The sequence below is a fragment of the Leptopilina heterotoma genome, unplaced genomic scaffold (genome assembly GCF_015476425.1).
Source record: "Leptopilina heterotoma isolate Lh14 unplaced genomic scaffold, ASM1547642v1 Lhet_181, whole genome shotgun sequence".
Lineage (NCBI taxonomy): Eukaryota > Metazoa > Arthropoda > Insecta > Hymenoptera > Figitidae > Leptopilina > Leptopilina heterotoma.
Window position 1 is genome coordinate 189,307 of NW_025110898.1, and position 22,293 is coordinate 211,599.

The 22,293-nt window shown below is 28.4% G+C and overlaps 4 protein-coding genes across 7 annotated transcripts; 3 read left to right on the forward strand and 1 right to left on the reverse strand.

Moving 5' to 3' along the window:
- Positions 1-792: 792 nt before the first annotated feature.
- On the forward strand, positions 793-2,508 carry LOC122500086. The gene is made up of 2 exons (XM_043608811.1): positions 793-1,882; positions 2,157-2,508. Exons 1-2 carry the CDS (start codon positions 1,779-1,781, stop codon positions 2,317-2,319), a joined length of 267 nt encoding a protein of 88 aa, XP_043464746.1. The 5' UTR covers positions 793-1,778; the 3' UTR covers positions 2,320-2,508.
- Positions 2,509-2,719: 211 nt separating this feature from the next.
- On the reverse strand, positions 2,720-21,981 carry LOC122500052 (facilitated trehalose transporter Tret1-like). Of its 3 annotated transcripts, none has more exons than XM_043608763.1 (2): positions 21,803-21,981; positions 2,720-4,380 (listed from the first exon to the last, which is right to left on the reverse strand). In XM_043608763.1, the coding sequence occupies exons 1-2, from the start codon at positions 21,830-21,832 to the stop codon at positions 2,908-2,910; spliced, it is 1,503 nt and encodes a 500-aa protein (XP_043464698.1). In that variant the 5' UTR covers positions 21,833-21,981; the 3' UTR covers positions 2,720-2,907. The 3 variants fall into 3 exon arrangements, with proteins under 3 accessions (XP_043464698.1, XP_043464699.1, XP_043464701.1); XM_043608764.1 differs by lacking the exon at positions 21,803-21,981 and adding an exon at positions 7,298-7,454; XM_043608766.1 differs by lacking the exon at positions 21,803-21,981 and adding an exon at positions 5,899-6,013.
- Positions 9,975-13,167, forward strand: LOC122500053 (odorant receptor 49b-like). 2 transcript variants are annotated; one of them, XM_043608767.1, is made up of 10 exons: positions 9,975-10,034; positions 10,109-10,261; positions 10,405-10,524; positions 10,682-10,802; positions 11,036-11,300; positions 11,457-11,573; positions 11,787-11,877; positions 11,937-12,073; positions 12,342-12,474; positions 12,646-13,167. In XM_043608767.1, exons 1-10 carry the CDS (start codon positions 9,990-9,992, stop codon positions 12,694-12,696), a joined length of 1,233 nt encoding a protein of 410 aa, XP_043464702.1. In that variant the 5' UTR covers positions 9,975-9,989; the 3' UTR covers positions 12,697-13,167. The 2 variants fall into 2 exon arrangements, with proteins under 2 accessions (XP_043464702.1, XP_043464703.1); XM_043608768.1 differs by having other exon boundaries at positions 12,408-12,474.
- Positions 17,637-20,437, forward strand: LOC122500054 (odorant receptor 49b-like). The gene is made up of 10 exons (XM_043608769.1): positions 17,637-17,700; positions 17,786-17,938; positions 18,093-18,212; positions 18,370-18,490; positions 18,686-18,950; positions 19,100-19,216; positions 19,441-19,531; positions 19,591-19,727; positions 19,994-20,126; positions 20,311-20,437. The coding sequence occupies exons 1-10, from the start codon at positions 17,656-17,658 to the stop codon at positions 20,359-20,361; spliced, it is 1,233 nt and encodes a 410-aa protein (XP_043464704.1). The 5' UTR covers positions 17,637-17,655; the 3' UTR covers positions 20,362-20,437.
- Positions 21,982-22,293: the final 312 nt, after the last annotated feature.

A 22,293-nucleotide genomic window follows, 5' to 3' on the forward strand; every position in this document is an offset into this window, starting at 1 on the left:
TTTACAAATATTTCAGAAATTTAGGGGCGTTTGAACATTAATATTCTTATAATTAATTATAGTTTACAAAATTATTTAATCTCTTGATAAGGCTTAATTTAATACTTATAATAAAACTTAATGTTTTACAGTTAATAGCTTTGTATGATGTCAGACATGAATCTGCTGTTTTTGTTGAATGCATTCCACCATTATTTGCAGTATTTGCTAGTTACTTTTATGCTATGTCTTATAGTTTAAACATTTCAAAGGTATGTATTTATTTTATTACATTTTCAAGTTTCCATCTCATTGAAAATATTTATAACAAGTTTTAGAATATAAAATACTGTCAAATAAATATTACTGAATGCTGTTAAGTTGAAAAAAATTGCTCTCGACTTTCCCTCACTTTTTGTTCGGTTATTACAATGTAAATTCTTTTTTCGTTTGTAAAGTCCTACAACAATCACTTTCTTGACTAAAATTGCACACTCTTATATACAATTAAATTATCACCATGAAAATCACGAGTTATTTATAAATATATTTTTGTTTAGATAAAATTTTTAACTGAGAGCATGAAGAGGGACTGGGAAACATATAAATATTGTAAATCGGAGCTAGCAATTCTACAGAAATCTGCCCAACATGGAAAAACTTTAATATTAACTTTTATGAGTAGAGTAACTAATATAATTATTTTTAAAACTGTGAATATATCCCTCTGGTCACGTCTTTGTTCTAGAAACGTTCCTAAAACGTTTTTAGAAAGTTTCATGTCCTCCACATAAAGTCTTAAAAACGTTATATATTCCAAAAACGTTTTTCGAATATTGGACGTTCTTAAAAGCTGTTATAAAACGGACATGAAACGTTTTAAATATGAATTTTAGTTTACTCTTACGTGAGTTCAACTGTGTATTTGATGACACCACTTCTACCACAGATACTTGACAAAATTTTACCTCTCAATGAATCAAGAGGAAGACTTTTTGTTTTTCATGTTAACTATGTTTTTATGGAAAATGATAATAACTACATTCTGATATATATACATTCAATAATTGCAGCATATTTAACGTTAACGAATATAATTACAATTGATTTTATCTTTCTTGCCACTGTTCAACATGCTTGTGGAATGTTTCAACTCTTAGGGTAAGCTTTTTCGTCTTCCATTGTAGTGGCTGACTTTAAATATTCCCAAATTACTATAATTAACTTATAAATATAATATCAATTGACCTTAAGTGCAATGTAAAATATTTTCAGTTACAGACTATCAAAAGTTGCGGACAAGAACTATATTTGTAATCGTGATATCATTGAAGACGACAAGGTAAACAGAAGGATGATCAGTTGTATAAAACTATACAATAATATACTCAAGTTAGTATTTTCAAGCATTTTCTTATTTTATATACCTGAAATGATTGCAATTGAGAACTATCTTAAAATTAATATTTTAGCTATAGCTAACTCCTTAATTTTCTAACAGGAATTTGAAAATAATTTCTTTTTGAAATACAGATTTACAGAGAATATTGAGCTTAGCTTTTCAACTATGTTTTTTATCATCATTGGTATTAACATGCTAATGATCAGTTTTCAAGGAGTACAGGTAATTTATCTAAGCAAGTTATCTTCAAAGTCATTTTTGTACTGACAATTTACAAGGGTACCCCAGAAAGGCTTCCAACGGTGCCTACTTAGAAAGGTACAAAGATTTGCAATCTACTAACATCTGTCATCAAATTTTACAGATTGTATTAAATTTGAACAACACACAAATTCTTATGAGATTTGGCTCATTTTTCATGGCACAAATTATTCATTTATATTTTAACACCATTCCTGGTCAATTGTTAATTGATGAAAGTTCTAAAGTCAGTCAATATTGGTAAGAAGTAATGAACCATAAAAGAAAAGTGCCTTTAAGCGTCTGACGATGCTAACTTATCTCCATTCTATCGCCAAAGATCGTATCACAAATAGTTTCTTTTAGGGGTTTAAAATGACGATTTTTGTCGATAAAGGTGGTTAACATCAGCAGAGGGTTAAAGATGGTTTCAGTAGAATTATATACAAATTCATAAATGCTGTCCTTCCGATTTGATGGACAACATATATGCGTTTAGGTGATTGTACTATTTCTAATGACATTAATTTATTAGTTATGACAGTAATTGGACCAATATGTCAACAAAATCTAAAAAACTTTTATTATTTATGCTATTAAGAACATCTCGAGAGTGTAAAGTATCTGCTGGAAAGGTGTACGTAATTTCAATGGAGAATTACACTTCAGTAAGTAGTCCTATTGAAGTTCTATTTTAAAAACAAAGCTTCCATTACGAATTTTTTACTTTACCTTAAAAACAGTAAATTTTAACTAAAATATAAATAAAAAAGTGGTTTTTTTGTAGGTTATAAAAACATCATTTTCTTACTTAAGTGTAATATCTTCAGCGCAGTAACAAGAGTGGCAACAACACATTAATATATGGTTGGTAATATGTTTGGTATTTACTTTATCATATTCCAGTTTCTCCAAACTGTTTGCTTCTTCTAGATTGATGACTGCAACCGCGAATAGCATAAAAATATAAAATGGACAAAGGATTTACTTGAAATTATTGGTCTAAGGAAAATTACACTTGTTTATGTAAATATATTTTGATTTTATTATTAAATTATGATAAATTCACTAAAGTAGTTGTATAATTTTTCTTATTTTAAAAGTCATTTAAAAATCTTCAAACAAAAGTAATTACACACATATGTTACATTTATATCACATTTGTCCTAATTTCCAGATGTTAATTTCGTATTCTTTTGTTTTGCAAAATTCAATATATACATAATTTACTCTTTTGGTTTCAAGATGAACATTGTCCAAGATTAAAACATATATATACATATCGTCTAATTACCCTCCAATTCTGATTGAATTTCTTGTAGCGTTTTTCCCTTTGTCTCTGGCACAAGGAAATAAACGAAAACAACTCCAATTCCACATATTACTGAAAATATGATGAATGTCGCTCCATTGCCAAATGATTCTGTTAAGTTACTGAAAAATTTCGTTACAATAAATGCCATTAACCAATTAAATAAACACGCGGCACTTCCGGCCGTTCCTTTTGTTTGCAATGAAAATACTTCTCCAATCATCATCCATGGTATTGGTCCAAATCCAAGGGAAAAAAGAACAATGAAAAGACAAACACCAGTCAATGGTAGCCAGCCAATTGCACTCACATCCTGCTTTTGTTCTTGTAAAATAAAGAAAACTCCAACAATTAATGTTGTTAAACACATTGCAACCTCTGATATTAGAAGTAAAATTCTTCTTCCTAGTTTATCGACAATTAGTGTGCTTACAAATACAGCAACACATTGCATTACACCCACGATGACTGTAGAAACTTCCGAAGACATTGAACTTCCAGCGGCGGCAAAAATTTTTCCAGCATAGAAAATAATTGCGTTCACTCCACTAAGTTGTTGGAAGAACATCAAACCAAAAGCGATAATAAGTCCTTTTTTAGCAGCCTTGGATCTTATGGCTGTGAGGAATGATACTCTGTTTCTATTCATTTCGTCAAGTGTCTCCTGTTGGGTTAATAATTCCGGTTCGACATTATAGTCAGGTCCTCGGAGTTTAGCCATACTAGCTCGTGCAGCATCCATATTCCCCTTCATCAGATGATATGTCGGTGATTCTGGCATGAAAATAAATGCAGCGAAGAATATTATTGGTACAATGGCACTGATCACAGACAACCATAATATATCCACAGCCATTCCTAGCGCGTAAGTGAGGAGAATACCAACTGTCATCATCAATTGAAAATAAGATCCAAGTTGCCCTCGTATTTCACTCTGACCAATTTCTCCAGCGTATATGGGAGCAGCGACACAGAATGCTCCACCACTCACACCGAGTATAAAACGTCCGGCATAAAATAATGCCACTGAATTCGCTCCAATTATAAGACCCCAACCGATTGTGAAGGGAACTACAAGCATTAGCATAGAAATTTTCCTTCCTATTATGTCCGAGAGAATTCCAATTGGTACACATATTGCAGCAGCACCAAGTGTCGTCAATGAGCCAATCCATGAAAATTCTTCACTCGATATTGATATTTCATATTCGTGGGCTAATTTTGTAATGTTTGTGCCTTCAACAGTTAAACCAGCTGGTGACGTCCAGCCAAGTACCATTCCTGCTGCCATTGCGCCGAGTGTCGATGCAAGTCCAGCAGCATATTGAGGTAATTTCCGAGCTTGTCCATCGAGATTAGTATCCGATACGAGAGTTTGTTGTGATACACCTACTTTCTCTGCCATAGTGTGACTTGATGATTCGAGCAGTGGTGTTCTCTCATTTATCTGAAAGTGAAATACAGAAATAAAATTATGATGAATTTTTTTACAGTATTACTATTATAGTTAACGTTTGCATCGATTAGAGATCTTGAGATCTTTTGGATTGCAGCAGAACTACAATGATAACAGCAGCGTTTATGATTATGATTGGTACCCCAACTAATTTCTCACATGTGACTGTAAAAATGTTAGGTGAGCTGCTCGCTAGTAGGAATGCCACGCTTCTTGCTTTTCAACTTTTGGTGAGTTACAATCGTCAATAATCGTACCGCAGTATCCCATACCATCAAAATTATCAGCAGAAGCCCATCAAAAGTCTGCTACAGACCAAAAGGTCTCTCAGTAATTAGTTTCTTTAATTTTTTTTAATGATCATAAATACCAGGGTGAATATTAAAATCTGATGTAATGCAGAAAGACTGTCTCAAAAAAGACTGTATCAACCTAATATGGAAAACGCGAAATGTCGCATTGTCGTGGTGAATGCGGAAATCAAAGGGTCCCAACTTGGTACAAGTTTTAAAATTAAAAAAAACGAAAACTAAATGCAAATTCGTAATTACCATCCCAAAAACCCCAATATCTTCATTCCAAAATCTATTAATAAATTTTTCTTCAAAATGACCAAAATAAAAGAAAAAACCAAAATCATTGGACCATTGGACGTTCTTGAATTCATCGAAATCTTGTTCAGTTTTCTTCATTATTTCCTTTTCTTCATCATTTAAATCAACTTCATCATCCCTTTCATCTATTTTTTAAATTTTTTATCATAATCATCAAAAATATTAATGAAAAATTTCTTTGTCTCCTATGTTCACCGCCTTTTTTATTGTATTTTTTCTCTTGTTTTTTAGTAACGACTCTTTTTAAAAATTTTTTACTGTAATCAATTGTAATTTTAAATCAGAAATATTTTTTAAAAAAATGTAGTTTTAAAGTTTAAAATCCCATTTCATTTCTTAGCAGACTTATATCTTTTTTTTTAAGAAGAAAATATTGTAAATTTATGCAAAAATATTTAGCGAACAGTATAAAATAAATTTTCGATATGTTAATAACCATTCGTGAATAATAAACGTTCTTGAAAATTACGTTACAGTTTAAAGCTCATTCAGTCATTACGAAAAATATTTCATACACAAAGACGGCACCATAAGTTTTTAAATTTTTTTAAAAACCTTAAATTCACTTAAACAGTAAAAAAAATTTAAAATTAATATTATAGAATAATTAATAAATAATAATTTATTAATAATTTACTATAATAATAATTCTACTAATGTAGTATGACAAATAAATTTGAATACAAGTACATCCCATTTGGGTTGTTTTATAAACAAGAAAACAAGTAAACATTCGCTTTGTTATTAATAATAAATTCAAATCATCGAGTAACCAGTGGTTAGAATGATAAAAAAATGAAATAAAATGCACAAAGGAAGATAACGATTTTCTAAAATAAAAAAAAAAACATTTGACATTTATAATTAACTGTTAGATATACATTCAGTTACTTACATAACATTATTTTTTTTGTCACATAAACAATATTATTTTAGATAAAACATTTAAACTCTATCCCGAGCACAGTCACTTTTTAAAAAAAGAAAAAAGTTGTCTAACTGAAGCAATTGACATTCAAATTTTAAATTGTAACATTATCTAAAAATATAACACTGAAAGTCAAATTACCGACCTGATAAGCTAACATAGAAAAAAATTTATATTTTAAAAAAAAAATTTTATTATACAATTATCTATAATAAGTGTTAAAAATCATCTACTATTAATTAGTAAGTATGAATTTAATAAAAAAAAACTACGAATTCTATTAAAACTCTCTTTCTTTTTTTGGAAAAAAGTTTTTTAAAAAAACAAAAATTAATTTCTTTTAAATTTTTATTTTTTTTTCTTAAATTTTTAAATTTTATTATGTACAATTCAATGAAGCCTAAAAAATGAATATCATAAAATAATTACTAACTATTAATTATTATATTAATTACAATTTTTTTTTTTTTTAAAGCATGAAAAAACCTTGCAAAAGGTTTATAAGCTTACATGTGTTAAGATACTTAATTTACATTATTTTAAGAACTAAGGAATATAATTTCACGCAACAATATTTGGATAATAATAATAAATAATAATATATAATTATAAAAAAATAATGAATTTTTAATTTTAAAAAATAATAATTTACTTTTAAAATTTTTGACTGCACTATGTGAAAAAGTCATAATTCAGTTTAATCTCTGATTTTATTGCTTCCTCATTGAGAAGGCTTCGCAGTCATAAAAAATCGATTTTTAAAATTTTAGTTTCAGCCATTTAAGTTTTAGAAAAAATATTTATATATATTTTTCCTGATATTTATTTTTCAAGGGGATAGAAATTTAATAATACTTATAAGTTAGTTTTAATTTTGTTAATAAAATAATATATTTATTTCATCAGAAAATTTTTGTTATCCCTGTAAACTTAATATTTTTTAAATATTACCCCAACTTTTAGGTAATTTAAAAAAAATGTTTATTTTAAGGGGTTTAGCATAAAATGCTTTTTTTAATATATAAAATTTGAAAAAGTATTGTAAATAAATTTAAGAATATTCATTTTTTATAATTGTCTGATAACAAAAAGTTTTTAATTTTTTTAACACTTTTTGAAACTAATCCTTAAGGGGTAATTTTGAAAATTAAGTTTTATAGATTTAAAATTTAATATTTTAAATTTTATTCAATTTTAATAAAAATAACCACCCTACAAACTTGGGGTTATTTTGTACCAACATTAAAGCAAATAATTTTTTTTTAATTTCCTTTTTCTTCGAGAATTGAAAAATTCTTTTCAATATTATTTTAAAATAAATTATTTAAAATAAAATTTCAACATTTAATCAGAAAATTTATACAACCTGATATTAAAACGAAAAGTCCGTAATAATTGCAATCGATGCTATTAACGAGTCTTATCGACGAAATCACTGTATAACTGAAGATTGTGTATCTTCAATAAATTATGACGAACTGAAGAGCAAGCGGCCACACATAAGTAGAATTTTAATCAAGATTGTATAACAGAGAAAAAAACAGTTGATAACAAACATGGAATTGTTTATCTTCAACAACTCTTATAAATGCACTTCATAAGGGTGATCAAATGAAAATTTGTATTAAAGCTTGAGTAAATAACTGACATAATAATTATGTCTAAAATCAATGATAGTAATGTGTGTATACATACAAAACAATATGAGTGACATTGACCAACATGTTTTAAATAGAAGCCATAATATTTAAAATCTTATTTTCAAATGTTTATATCAATAAAAAAAAGAATTATTTTTAATTTTATTTTTAATTAGTAAAAAAAATTATTTTATAAATCTATATAAAGTTAAGATAAGTACTTCGATAGCAACATTATTTTCCAGGAAGTAAGCGAAAAATATGATGCACTATCAGGATAAATGTATTTATATGAAATAATAAATAAAACTCAGTATATCAAGTTTTTGTAGCAACTGTCACTTTATTAAAAAGGTTAAAAGTTTTATATTTTCAAAAATACATTGCTTTATAAACATCACTATTTTATTGTAAAATGACCATTATTTTTAAATTTACCAAAAGACGCCATTCTTATATTTATTTTATTTTCTTTATTTAATTCAAAATAAAAAATGGTTTCGAAGCTTTCTTCATTCTCAAATCTTTAAGATTTCCTACTAAAAAGTAAACATTCGTTGAAAAAACATATGATGAATAAAAAAAATATAGAATGATTCAGTTAATATTACTTTTTGTTAATTCCCCTCTATGTTATGAAATCATAAAAAGTATTTTCAAAGAACCGTATTATCAATAATAGCAGAAAATGTAATAATTTTTAAATTATTGCAGTGCTTTGATTATTGTAGAGTGTAAACATTATAAAAGTTTCACTCGAACTGTTTTTATAGCACTCTATACTTTTTATCAGAAAAAAATGTGTCTTACAAATAAAGAAATTTTTTTTTTGTTTACTTTGACAATATTAATGCATTTAATTATATTTAAGTTCATTGCATTAACAAACTATGTAGTTTTCTGTTTAAAAATTTTTTTTTTTTGAAAAATATTATATTTATTACCTTGAAGTACATAGAGCAATAATTAAACAAACAAATTTTTTATCAAAAAACTATGAGTAATAAACACTTCTTTTCATATTTACAGTTAAAATTATATTTTCTACTCACAATTCGATCCCATTTGTTTTAAAAGTTGATCAGTGGATCAACTAAAAAATTTACCTAAACTCTTCTGATAAACGTGAATATTAAGAAAATGCAATTTGAAAACACAAAAGGATTTCATTTAAAAATCAAAAGAAATCAGTTAATATTTAAACGTTTTTCTTTTTTTCAATAAACTTCTGACCTTTTTATATTTAAAAGATTCCTTTTACAATAAAACTATTTCTGCTAACGATTAAAGGACATGATTTAAAAGGAAATTAGTTTTATGTTTAATAGATCATTTCTGTGAGTGATAGTGCTTCTGTGCCAACAACTGAAAATTGGTGTCATTATATCATTATTAGATCATTTAAATGTTTCAGTTTATTTTCATTCAAAATTGATAATTTTATCGTTAAAGTCAAAATTTGGCCTTAAGGGTGCCAACGACTGGAGTAGTTACCCCATGCAGGTTTTACATTTTTCTGTTAAAAAATTTTTTTTTTGAAAAATATATTTATTACCTTGGAGTACATAGAGCATTAATTAAACAAACAAATTTTTTATCAAAAAACTATGAGTAATGAACACTTCTTTTCATATTTACAGTTAAAATGATATTTTTTATTCACGATTCGATCCTATTTGTTTTACAAATACAAATTTACCTAAACTCTTCTGATAAACGTGAATATTAAGAAAATGCAATAAAGAAATAATCGCATAAGGATTACCTTACATTTTTCCTTCCTCTTTCTCATATTTATAAATTTAAGAAATAGACAATTCTTAATTCAATATTTTTTAAAAGTTCATAAGCTTTGTGAGATCATATTTTGAGAGTTTTCATTAAATACTTTCGTTTCATTTACAATTTTATGTCTTTAACATTTAACATTCTAGATGTTAGTTGATAAGAACAACGATCGACACAGAAATCCTTTGCAGACTAAATAGTTCCAGACTCTACTACTGCAAACATTGTAAGATAATAGTCATAGAGGGTGGATGAATACATTAAGCTCAAATGACACGTTTAATGCATAATATGTCACCCACTGACTTAAAATTCATTGTAACTCAATTTAATATTCTATAGTTCTTGGCAATCCATTAAATGTATCGAGTAATCAATAATATTATTTTCCAAAGAGTAATTTCTTCTGCATTTTATATTGCACCTGATTCAGACAAAGCATTTATTTTTTGAATATAAAGTTCGATATAAATTATGTCATGTATTATTTAAATTATGTCAATGTTAACCAAGAATCAGTATAGTTACTTTTTATTGTACATATCAATTTTACGTATTATTTTGAAATCATACAATGTTTTAAAACCTAGAGACAAAGTCACTCTTAGAATGTGAAAACAACTATAAATAATGAGTATTTTTTGGCGTCAAAAATCAACAATTCCTTTAAAACAAGTTAGATTTATTTTTATCTACTCTACAATTTTTTATATTAAATACAAATATGACTTAATTAGAATTTTTAATAGAACATGGTCAAATCTAGTGGATTAGATAACTATTTAAACGTGAATAAATTTTTTTTATCCGTTCTTGGACAATGGCCCTATCAATTACAAGCAGAAAGAATTTTAATTCGTGTACTTACTCACGGTATATGTACATTTATTCTAATTCCAGGCGTAAGTATTTAAATTCAAGGGGCATTTTTTAAAATTAAAATTGAGGTTCGAATGAAAGTGTCCTAACGAAAAGCATATCATTATGTAACATTATTATTTATTGTCTCATAATGTAATACTTAATACTTAACGTGATTTTACAGTTAATAGCTTTCTATGATGCAAGACATGATAATGCTATTTTTGTAGAATGCATTCCTCCATTGTTTGCAGTATTTCTCAGCAACTGTTATGCTATATTTTTTAGCTTAAACTTGTCGAAGGTAGGTATTTATTATTTTATTAATTAAAATAATTTCCCGGTCACTAGTGTTTATGTTTTGGTGTTAAATCGTATTCACGACATGTCGAAAGGAAACTGCAATTGTAATGAGATTATGCCAAAAAAAACACGTTTTACTTATAAATATTTTTGTTTAGATAAAATTTTTAACTGACAGCATGAAGCGGGACTGGGATTCAATTAAATCTTGCAAATCGGAGCTGGAAATTATAGAGAAATCTGCCCAACAAGGAAAATCTATAACAATAATTTTTATATGTAGTGTAACTAATTTTATTATTTTCAAACTGAATATGCAAATAAATGTTTTAAAGAATTGTACCATTATGAAACTGAATTCTCCAAACAGAAACCTTGGCATAAAAAATAACTCTAAAAAATTATAAAATATATCAAAAATGACCTAACAGTTTATTCTTAGTAAGCATATAGTGTAGAATAGTTCAAAAACTTTTTCGGTATGTCAAATACAATTTTTATGTAAATTTCAGATTACTCTTATGTGAGCACAACTGTTTACGTGATAACTCCGCTTCTACCACAGATACTTGATGTAATATTACCTCTCAATGAATCAAGAGAAAGAAATTATGTTTTTCATGTCAACTACGTTTTTATTGAAAATGATAATTACTATAATTTGATATACCTACATTCAATACTTGCAACACTTATAACGTTAACAAATGTAATTGCAATTGATTTTATCTTTCTTACCACTTGTCAACATGCTTCTGGAATATTTCAAATATTAGGGTAAGCTAAAATTTTAATTTTTAGATTTCTTTGAATCATTATATACACAGATTAAAAAATAAATTTTTTCGAATATTTTAAATTTACTTTATTTTGAATCGATGATCAATTAATTAAAAATCTTATTGTTATATTAAACATTTAAATTACTTTCAGTTATAGACTATCAAATATTTCGGACAAAAATTATGTTTCTAAGCCTGGTAGCATTGAAGAAAGGAACATTAACAGAAGGATGGTCAGATGTATAGAACTACACAATGATATACTTAAGTTAGTATTTGCAAGCATTTGTTAATAATCCTAAAATCACTTTAATTAAAAAAAATGTGGTTATATAAATAAAAAATATTTATTTGATAAATGCTGTAGTAGTATCTAATTTGAATGCGCTTGAGGTGCATAAGATACAGAATTCAAGAACTAACATTATTCCAATTATGTTTCATATACACTTAAAATAGTAGATTCCTTTTTTTAATACAGATTTACGGATAATATTGAGCTCAGCTTTTCTAGTATGTTTTTTTGCATCATTGGTATTAACATGCTAATGATTAGTTTTCAAGGAGTACAGGTAATTATAACTAAAAACATTAAAAATCCTTCCAACAAGGTAATGTCAATTTCTTACAGATTGCATTAAACTTAAATAATCCACAAATTGTTATGAGATTTGGCGCATTTTTTATGGGGCAAATTATACATTTATACTTCAACTCTATTGCTGGTCAAATGATAATTGATGAAAGTTCTAAAGTCAGTCAATATTGGTAAGGAGTTACAAATCTTTTTCTTATTCATCTTCTAGTTACAAATCTCAAAAGAAAAGTATAGTTCTCAACTCCTTAAGAACGAAAAGGACAGGTCCGTTTTTCGAAATTCAAATTAACGGATGAATTCTTAAAAAATCGAATTTGGCTCGAAATTCATTACATTGAGTGTTATATTGTCCTTCCTGTCTTTAAAGGATAAGAGAAAATATTTAAAATAACATTAATACAACTATTAACTGTTTGTATAATGACATTAATTGTTTAGTTATGACTCTGATTGGACTAATATGTCAATTAAAACTCGAAAACTTTTATTATTTATGCTATTAAGGGCATCTCAAGAGTGTAAAGTATCTGCTGGAAAGGTTTACGTAATTTCCATGGAGAATTACAGTTCAGTAAGTACTACTAATAGCAATAATAACATTTTTAAAAAAAATATTAATTTAAGGATTCTTTTACATTATATTTAAAACATTAAATATAAATTGAAATTTCAAAACTTTTATTATAATTTAATTATACATTTACAAGTATCACAAGTATTTAAAAAAAATATAAATTTTTAGGTTATGAAAACATCATTTTCATACTTAAGTGTAATATCTTCGGCACAGTAAAAACTCGAAGGACCAAGTTCAACCCTTACTTTATTTTTAACAATTAATTAAGGGCGGCTACACGAAGAGAAAAATCAAGTGTTTGTAGTATGAACAGTTAACCTTATTTCGTAAAAGAATGCACATGCGCAATAAGCGTAAAATGTGTGCTGTATTTGTATCAATTTCTACGTTATCAGCATAAAAGTTCTACACTGAACGCATATATGGGACGTCAGTATACTACGATTGCAAGAGATCCATGCTTTTTTAGTATATGTTTTATGCAACTGAGGTGTAAGGACACGCCTCTTAGGCAGGACGTTCATACAAAATTACCATACACGGAAAAACCTTTAAGCAGTCTGCTCACCCGAAACTTATGCGTCAGCGCCACCACTAAACTTGTTCATCTGCACTCCCAAACTGGGTGACCAACGTACCCAGTTGTAATTTTCTAAACTTTTTGGGAAGTTTGTCTATCGAAAACGGTAATGCTACGCACCCAGTGGCGGGCGATCAGACTTTCCATGCAGTGAGAAGCGAAATTTTGTGACAGTGGGAAGATAGACTTCTCAAAGGTTTTTCGTGTAGGAAGTCTCCATACTACAAACGCTTGATTTTTCTCTCCGTGATAATGATTTGAAAAAATAACTACAAATTCACTTAATTTTGTGTTTTACTTTTATTGTATAATTGTCACTAGTTAAAAAATGTTTTATCACTCTAATAAATATAATAGTTTAATTTTCATCTTCTTTTTTTGAACCCAATTTTCCTTTGAAATAAATGCCACAAAATTTCTTTTAAATTAATTTTATACAAAGTAAATATATACGTTCTATTTGCTTGCTTTCCATTTAGGAACTGAGTCATTCATATTTCTTGTTGCTATACTGCGATTTTCATATCCCTTGTTCCCTTTCCTTATAGTTTAATCTTTATTTTGATTTTCTATTTTTTCTTCTAGATGCGACATATACCGGCTGCCTTCAACTCTCTATATGTTCAAATTTTAATTTTCGTTAATTTCTAAGGGAAGAAGTGAGGCTGCGGTTACACCTCTGCAGGCTGCCTGCCTGCGCAGGCAGGAGTAACGAGAGTAAGGGAGAAGTTTGAAGTCACTGACTCTCTTACTCTTGTACGTTACCATGACAACCTGCAGGCAGGCAGGCTGCCTGCAGAGGTGTAACCGCAGCCTTACTCTTTTTTCACACCTCGTTTACAATTACCAGTAGTTGCTTTTATTGAAACAACGCGAATTTAGTTCTGTTGTGGCGGCAGCTTAATGTTCGCTGCGCTTGCCATAGAATTGGCCCTTAGGTTTCCCCTCTTTTCCCTTCATGAGGAGGACTAATTGTGATCATCGAGGTATGAATGTCATTCTTTCTAGTTGTAACACGTCGAGAAGAGAACATAATCTTATAGTTGAGTGTAAGCCAGATGGCAGTATTATTTTTCTAATAAATAATGTTAAACAGAATTTATAAGGTGATTATTTGGTCCAATATGACCGTATCCCAAGCATCGAAGATACTGGACGAGCATTACTCTTTTTTTAATTGGGCAACACATGAAACCAATTTTAACGTGTCCCAATTTCTCCAGCCTGTTCGTCTTTTCAGGGTTGGTGACTACAACCGCGAGCTTCATCTCTCAGCGTTTGGGTCCTAAGACCATCACTATCCTGCTTCCTGGCTTTCCCATCGCTTCGGACAACACTTGTTGCACCTCGGCTTCTTGGGTAAGGCAATCCAAATCACGGATCTCGAGTGTAACTCTTCAAAATCCAACGACTGCACCTTACCCATGCTTCCAACCGGCTGGGTGACCTTAGCGGAGAAAGCGTCCTTGTCGGAGTCTCCTCTGATCTTCATCAGAAGGTCTCCCTTCGTTGTAGCTTTTGCTGCTACTATTCTCGTATGGCAGTCGTCCGGGTTGACCTCTTTGCGAAGTTTACCCAGAACGTCAGCATACGTTAATCCTTGACCGACTCGGATTAGAACTGCGGATCTTTTTGACCCCATTCTTTTCATTTGAGGAATCTTTAGATCTGGTACTTCCGTTTCCATTGGAGGAGCTTCCCCCTTTTTCCTCTTATCGGTTTGGGTTCGAGTCTCCCCTGGACTGTCACCCTCTCTTTTCCGCTTCTGAGCATCTCTTATGACGCTTTTGAGATTACGCCTATAGGAACTCTCTCTCTCTCTCTCTCTCTTTCTTACGGTCCTTGTGGTTACACTCCGCACATCATCTCAGCAACCTCCAACTCCATTTTGTCGAGACAAGTCGCCTACTAGCTCCTCGTTTCTGAGCCGCAAGCATATCTCGCGAGTCTCTTTTATCGCCTCGTCATCTACTTCTGAGTGGACAGCGTTATGTGCGGTTTTTTCGCTCCTGCAACTTTACACATCCAGAAGACTCGAAGCGCTTCCTCCTTTCTCTTTCTACGATGTTCTGTGTATTTAACCTTTCCACGACCACCCGTGGCACTGCAAGAAATTATGCGCCTCCACAATCCGTGCGCGCTTGAGCATCAGTCCTGGGACTGATGGTGACATTTCCCGTTTCCGGCCTGCTCACATGGGGTACCTTCTTTGAATTTTGTGAATCCATTTTTTCTTGCTGTTTGGTTGCCCTTTAGTGAAAAGCCCCGCCACCACGGCAAGGTCTACCGAACATATCCATGATGCCAGTCGTGTTTGTGCTAGTGGTTGGCAACCCTCTTAGGTTTTTTTTAAATAACAAGATATAGCAAAATTCTAAGGGTGAGGGTGGAGTCCCATGGCAGCGTTTTGCGTTGCGTTTTGTAACTAGTCCATGAGTGCAAATATAGCAAACATATATCTCCATCTCTCTCACACTCATTGCCTAGTTACAAAACGCAACGCAAAACGCTGCCATGGGACTCCACCCTAACATGATTTGCACATGATTATTAAAATTTCCAACATTTTTTACAAAAATATAGTATATAACTTATTAGAAGTAATTACATAGTTGCATTAAAAAAGTACAATTAATATCATTCTCAAAGTGTTAGGAAATTTTCGGTTTTTCTAAAGAAAATATTAAGAAAACTGAAATTTTTAACTTAATTTATTGTTATTAGAAGTGGGTAAAATTGCTTTTTTCTTTGCAAATGTTTTAGTAGAATATTTAAATATTGATTAGTTTAACACGTCTTGTCTTAAAAATTATTAATTCATTTATTTTAATGGGGTGCCAATAAAAATATTTAAAAAAGCAATTGTTCCAGTCGTTTGCACACACGTGTCAACGACTGGACAAGCAGTATTTTTAACCAAGCTCCAATCGTTGACACCCCTCATTTCGCAATTAAAAGTGAGGTTATGTAACAATGTTTACGCCTAGTCAATAATTTCACTCTCTTTGAAAAATGATATATACATTTATTATTGAATTATATATAAGTATATTTTCTTGTATTTGTTTATTGCTCAAAATTATAATGAATTATTCTTGATTAATCAGAAAATAAAAAAAAAATTAATTTACTTGTTTGAGACATAAGAAATTTAAAGGTTATGTATGGGGTGCCAACCACTTGAAACTGGTAGGTCTCCATGACTACACTGAGAAAACAATCTATTCATGTTTAAAGGAATCCTTTTATCATAAGCGGATTTTCCTTTTAATATTTATTGAAAAGAATTTCCTTTTAGAACAAAAGGAAATAGTCTTTTCTAGTGTATCCTTTATAATTATTAAAAAAATTTAGTTTACTATTTAAAGGAAATATTTTTTAAACAAAAAGAAATAAATAGTTTATTAATTTTTTATGATTTATTAGTATTATGAATAATTAAAAATTACTATTATTTATTAGTTTTCAATAAAATAAAAATAAACAATTTAAATTAATTAACATCAATAATTAATTATATTTATTTATTATTATAATTATTATTTATTTTGGACCTAAATTTATAAAATATTTGAAATTAAATTTAAAATAAAATAATAATAGCATAAGTCTGCAAATAATTTTTAAAGTCAAAATTTGACCTTAAGGGTGCCAACGACTGGAGTAGTTACCCATGTAGGTTTTACATTCTTCGGTAAAAATTTTTTTTTGAAAAATATATTTATTACCTTGAAGTGCATAGAGCATTAATTAAACAAACAAATTTTTTATTAAAAAACTATGAGTAATGAACACTTCTTTTCATATTTACAGTTAAAATGATATATTTTATTCACGATTCGATCCTATTTGTTTTACAAATACAAATTTACCTAAACTCTTCTGATGAACGCGAATATTAAGAAAATGATATAAAGAAATAATCGAATAAGAATTACCTTACTTTTTTTCTTCCTCTTTCTCATATTTATAAATTTAAGAAATAGACAATTCTTAATTTAATAGTTACTATTTCTTAAAAGTTCATAAAGTCAGATCATATTTTGGAAGTTTTCGCATTAAATACTTTCGTTTCATTTACAATTTTATGTCTTTAACATTTAACATTCTAGATGTTAGTTGATAAGAACAACGATTGACAAAGAAATCTTTTGCAGACTAAGTAGTTCCAGACTCTACTACTGCAAATATTGTAAGATAATAGACATAGAGGGTGGATGAATAAATTAAGCTTAAATGACACGTTTAATGCATATATGTCACCCACTGACTTAAAATTCATTGTAACTCAATTTAATATTCTATAGTTCTTGGCAATCCATTAAATGTATCGAGTAATCAATAATATTATTTTCCAAAGAGCAATTTCTTCTGCATTTTATATTGCAGCAGATACAGACAAAGCATTTATTTTTTGTATATAAAGTTTGATATAAATTATGTCATGTATTCTTTAAATTATGTCAATGTTAACTAAGAATCAGTATAGTTACTTTTTATTGTACATATCAATTTTACGTATTATTTTGAAATCATACAATGTTTTAAAACCTAGAGACAAAGTCACTCTTAGAATGTGAAAACAACTATAAATAATGAGTATTTTTTGGCGTCAAAAATCAACAATTCCTTTAAAACAAGTTAGATTTATTTTTATGTACTCTACAATTTTTTGGATTTTTTAAATTAAATACAAATATGACTATAAATTAAAATTTTTGATAGAGCATGGTCAAATCTAGTGGATTAGATAACTATTTAAACGTGAATAAATTTTTTTTATCTATTATTGGACAATGGCCCTATCAATTACCAGCAGAAAGAATCTTAATTCGTGTACTTAGCCACGGTTTATGTACATTTATTCTAATTCCAGGCGTAAGTATTTGAATTTAAGGGACAATTTTTAAAATTAAAATAATAATAATTAAGGTTTGGATGAAAGTGTCCTAACAAAAAGCATATCATTATGCAACATTATTATTTATTATGTCTTATAATGAAATAGTTAATACGTAACGTTGTTTTATAGTTAATAGCTTTGTATGATGTACGAAATGAATCTACTATTTTTGTAGAATGCATTCCTCCATTATTTGCAGTATTTCTCAGCTACTGTTATGCTACTTTTTGTAGCTTAAACTTGTCGAAGGTAGGTTTTTATTATTTTATTAATTAAAAAAATTTCCCGGTCACTAGTGTTTATGTTTTGGTGTTAAATCGTATTCACGACATGTCGAAAGGAAACTGCAATTGTAATGAGATTATGCCAAAAAAAACACGTTTTACTTATAAATATTTTTGTTTAGATAAAATTTTTAACTGACAGCATGAAGCGGGACTGGGATTCAATTAAATCTTGTAAATCGGAGCTAGAAATTATAGAGAAAACTACCCAACAAGGAAAAAATTTAACAATAATTTTTATATGTAGTGTAACTAATTTTATTATTTTCAAACTATGAATATGTATATAAACAGACACCTTGACATAAAAAAATAACTCTAAAAAATTATAAAATAAATCAAAAATGACCTAACAGTTTATTCTTAGTAAGCACTAGTGTAGAATAGTTCAAAAACTTTTTCGGTGTGTCATAAATACAATTTTTATATAAATTTTAGTTTACTCTTATGTGAGTACACTTGTCTACGTGATGACTCCGCTTCTACCACAGATACTTGACATAATTTTACCTCTCAATGAATCAAGAGAAAGAACTTATGTTTTTCATGTCAACTACGTTTTTATTGAAAATGATAATTACTATAATTTCATATACCTACATTCAGTACTTGCAGCATTTATAACATTAACAAATATAGTTGCTGTAGATTTTATCTTTCTTGCCAGTGTTCAACATGCTTGTGGAATATTTCAACTATTAGGGTAAGCTAAAATTTTAATTTTTAGATTTCTTTAAATCATTATATATACACGGATTAAAAGATGAATTCTTTCGAATATTTTTAATCTACTTTATTTTGAATTGCTGATCAAATTAAAAATATTTTATTAAACATTTAAATTACTTTCAGTTATAGACTATCAAATATTTCGGACAAAAATTGTGTTTCCAAGCGTGGTAGCATTGAAGAAAGGAACATTAACAAAAGGATGGTCAGTTGTATAGAACTATACAATAATATACTTAAGTTAGTATTTGCAAGCATTTGTTAATAGTCCTAAAATCACTTCAATTAAAAGAATATAGTTAAAAAAATATAGTTATAAATAAAAAATATTTATTCGATAAACGCTGTAGTAGTATCTAATTTGAATGCGCTTGAGGTGCATAAGATACAGAATTCAAAAACTAACATTATTCCAATTATGTTTCATATACACTTAAAATAACAGATTCGTTTTTTTAATACAGATTTACGGATAATATTGAGCTCAGCTTTTCTAGTATGTTTTTTTGCATCATTGGTATTAACATGCTAATGATTAGTTTTCAAGGAGTACAGGTAATTATAACTAAAAACATTAAAAATTCTTCCATCAAGATAATGTCAATTTTTTACAGATTGTATTAAACTTAGATAATCCACAAATCCTTATGAGATTTGGCGCATTTTTTATGGGGCAAATTATACATTTATACTTCAACTCCATTCCTGGGCAATTGTTAATTGATGAAAGTTCTAAAGTCAGTCAATATTGGTAAGGAGTTACAAATCTTCTTCTTCTTCTTTTTCTCATTACAAATCTTAAAAGAAAAGTATAGTTCTCAACTCCTTAAAAACAAAAAGAACAGGTCCGTTTTTTAAAATTCAAAATAACGGATGAATTTTTAAAAAATCGAATTTGGCTCGAAATTCATTACATTCGTTATATTGTCCTTTCCTGTCCTTAAAGGATTTAAGGAAATATTTAAAATAACATTAATACAACTATTAACTGTTTGCATAATGACATTAATTATTTAGTTATGACACTAATTGGACTAATATGACGATTAAATCTCGAAAACTTTTATTATTTATGCTATTAAGGGCGACTCGAGAATGTAAAGTATCTGCTGGAAAGGTTTATGTAATTTCAACAAAGAACTTTAGTGCAGTAAGTAGTTACTAATAGCAATAATAACATTTTTTAAATAAAAATTAATTTAAGTATTCTTTTACATTATATTTGAAACATTAAATATAAATTCAAAATTCGAAACTTTTATAAAATATAATGTAATTATACATTTACAAGTATCACAAGTATCACAAGTATTTAAAAAAATATAAATTTTTAGGTTATTAAAACATCATTTTCATACTTAAGTGTACTATCTTCAGCACAGTAAAAGGAAGATAATTATACTTAGATAAGAACAGAAATTCTGAATTACTTTTAGAACCAAATCCTCAAAATAAAAAAACTATGAAAGTATATACTCTTTTGAAAAGAGGCTTCGAAAATATAAAATTAAAAAAATGTACATAAAACAGTATTAAAAAAGGTTTAAAAGAGGATCAAAAATTTGACTCGGGTTGTATTTTAAAAAAGAAGGAATTGTCTGATGTACCTTGTCAGATTTAGAAAAAATAATAAATTGTGCTTTACATAGTGTTTCATGATATCAATGCTAGTAACCCTACTTTCATATGATATACTGCGATATGTACCCGGTAACAACGTAGGAATAGAAAAAAATTCAGAATTTGAATGGGCTATATTAATTAATAAGCTAATTTTCCATTTTTAAAAAGTTTAGTATGAAGATTAAGTTTCTTGATTTATTTTTAATATTTCCGCATATGAAAAAAAAAATTCCCCAACTTCATGCATTTTTCATCATTGAGAACAGTAACATCCCCTTAAGGTGACCATATATACAGTCATGAGGCCAAGAAAAAACGCTTTTTCTTGATTTATTTTCTTTTGAATGATTCAATATATTTATTCAAAAAGTTTTGCATATTATTTATAATGTTTTCAAAAATATTCTTTTATTTTTTTATTACAAAATATTAATAAATTTTTTAGTTATAAACATTTATTTTATATGGGTTTAAAATATCGATCATTTGCGTGGACACGTTAATAACAGGATGCCAGGATCATCTGAAATCAAAAAACGAAAAAGATTTTGTTATTAGAGTACATTTTCTCGGGGGTGAACGAAAGATTTTTAAAAAATTGAATTTTTGATTTTTTAGATTAAATTAATGATTTTTGATTAAAAAACCATTTATACTATTTTTGTTGTTGTATAAAATATGTTCTAATCATTGAAAAGAAAAATCCTTCTCCCGAGTAAATCATATCTAAAAAAAAGTGTTATGTATAAAGAACGAAAATATATATTTATACTTACGTATAGTGGTTTTTTCATGGTTTCATAGAGATGAGAAACATAAAAATTCCCCAGCCATAGTGACACTTTAACAAATATTTCGCAACACAATAAACATTTTTGTACATATCAAAAATATTAAAGCAACAATATTATCAATTTTGTTTACAAACAAAAGCTCACACAGAGTCGTAAACCGCACACTCTTAAAAATAATCTCTTTTATAGTAACATAGCTATAGTTTGTATATACAGAACAGACACATACATGAAGAGAATCATTTCATCAGTTTTAAAATCCACCAGATTTTATATCAAAAACTAGATGCAATATTGCCCAGCCCTGAAGTGTATTTATTTTGATATTTTTTATAAAAGTAGTATGTATACAGGTTCAGTTTTAAAAGCAAATCTTAATTTCTAAATGTTATTGTAAAAAATTACTTACGGTACTAAAGTCATTTTCGTTTGGTTCCATCTTGACTGTGATTATGTGCTGCAAAAAAGCAACAAACCGTTAAAAAGCACTGCCCCTTTGAATTATTGAAAATAGAAGATTTTGTAAACTAATTTTCAAGGTAAAACCGGACAACAAAACAAACTATAGCTAACCTAACCTGACTCGTGATTTATCCCCCTCTACGTACTCATTTCTCAATGCCAATGCAGAACGGATTCTTGAACCGGAACGCAACGTAACGCAAACACGTTACCAGTTTTATTCACGAATTATCTACAAAAATCTTATTTTCGCTGGCAAAAAAAGCGCCAAAATAAGTGAATTTTTTCCATGTAACGTTTATTTTTCTTCTAATACCGCACCTAGAAACAAAAAACAACTGGAAAATTTGAGTTACCTCAAAATTTTATTTAAATTCACTTCAGAGCACCATGGAGAATGTGTAAATGAAGGACGGACGTAATATCTCTATCCTTCTC

What these genes read in the sequence shown, in the direction of transcription:
- LOC122500053 (XM_043608767.1), top strand. Translation starts at nt 9,990, where the DNA reads ATGAGTATTTTTTGGCGTCAAAAATCAACAATTCCTTTAAAACAA. An exon ending in CATTTATTCTAATTCCAGGC is followed by an intron (nt 10,262 to 10,404) that starts GTAAGTATTTAA and finishes GTGATTTTACAG; the next exon opens with TTAATAGCTTTCTATGATGC. An exon ending in CCATGGAGAATTACAGTTCA is followed by an intron (nt 12,475 to 12,645) that starts GTAAGTACTACT and finishes ATAAATTTTTAG; the next exon opens with GTTATGAAAACATCATTTTC.
- LOC122500054 (XM_043608769.1), top strand. Translation starts at nt 17,656, where the DNA reads ATGAGTATTTTTTGGCGTCAAAAATCAACAATTCCTTTAAAACAA. An exon ending in CATTTATTCTAATTCCAGGC is followed by an intron (nt 17,939 to 18,092) that starts GTAAGTATTTGA and finishes GTTGTTTTATAG; the next exon opens with TTAATAGCTTTGTATGATGT. An exon ending in TTAGTTTTCAAGGAGTACAG is followed by an intron (nt 19,532 to 19,590) that starts GTAATTATAACT and finishes AATTTTTTACAG; the next exon opens with ATTGTATTAAACTTAGATAA.
- LOC122500052 (XM_043608763.1), bottom strand. Translation starts at nt 21,832, where the DNA reads ATGGAACCAAACGAAAATGACTTTAGTACC. An exon ending in ACGAAAATGACTTTAGTACC is followed by an intron (nt 4,381 to 21,802) that starts GTAAGTAATTTT and finishes TTTCACTTTCAG; the next exon opens with ATAAATGAGAGAACACCACT.
- LOC122500086 (XM_043608811.1), top strand. Translation starts at nt 1,779, where the DNA reads ATGAGATTTGGCTCATTTTTCATGGCACAAATTATTCATTTATATTTT. An exon ending in TCTAAAGTCAGTCAATATTG is followed by an intron (nt 1,883 to 2,156) that starts GTAAGAAGTAAT and finishes TTAATTTATTAG; the next exon opens with TTATGACAGTAATTGGACCA.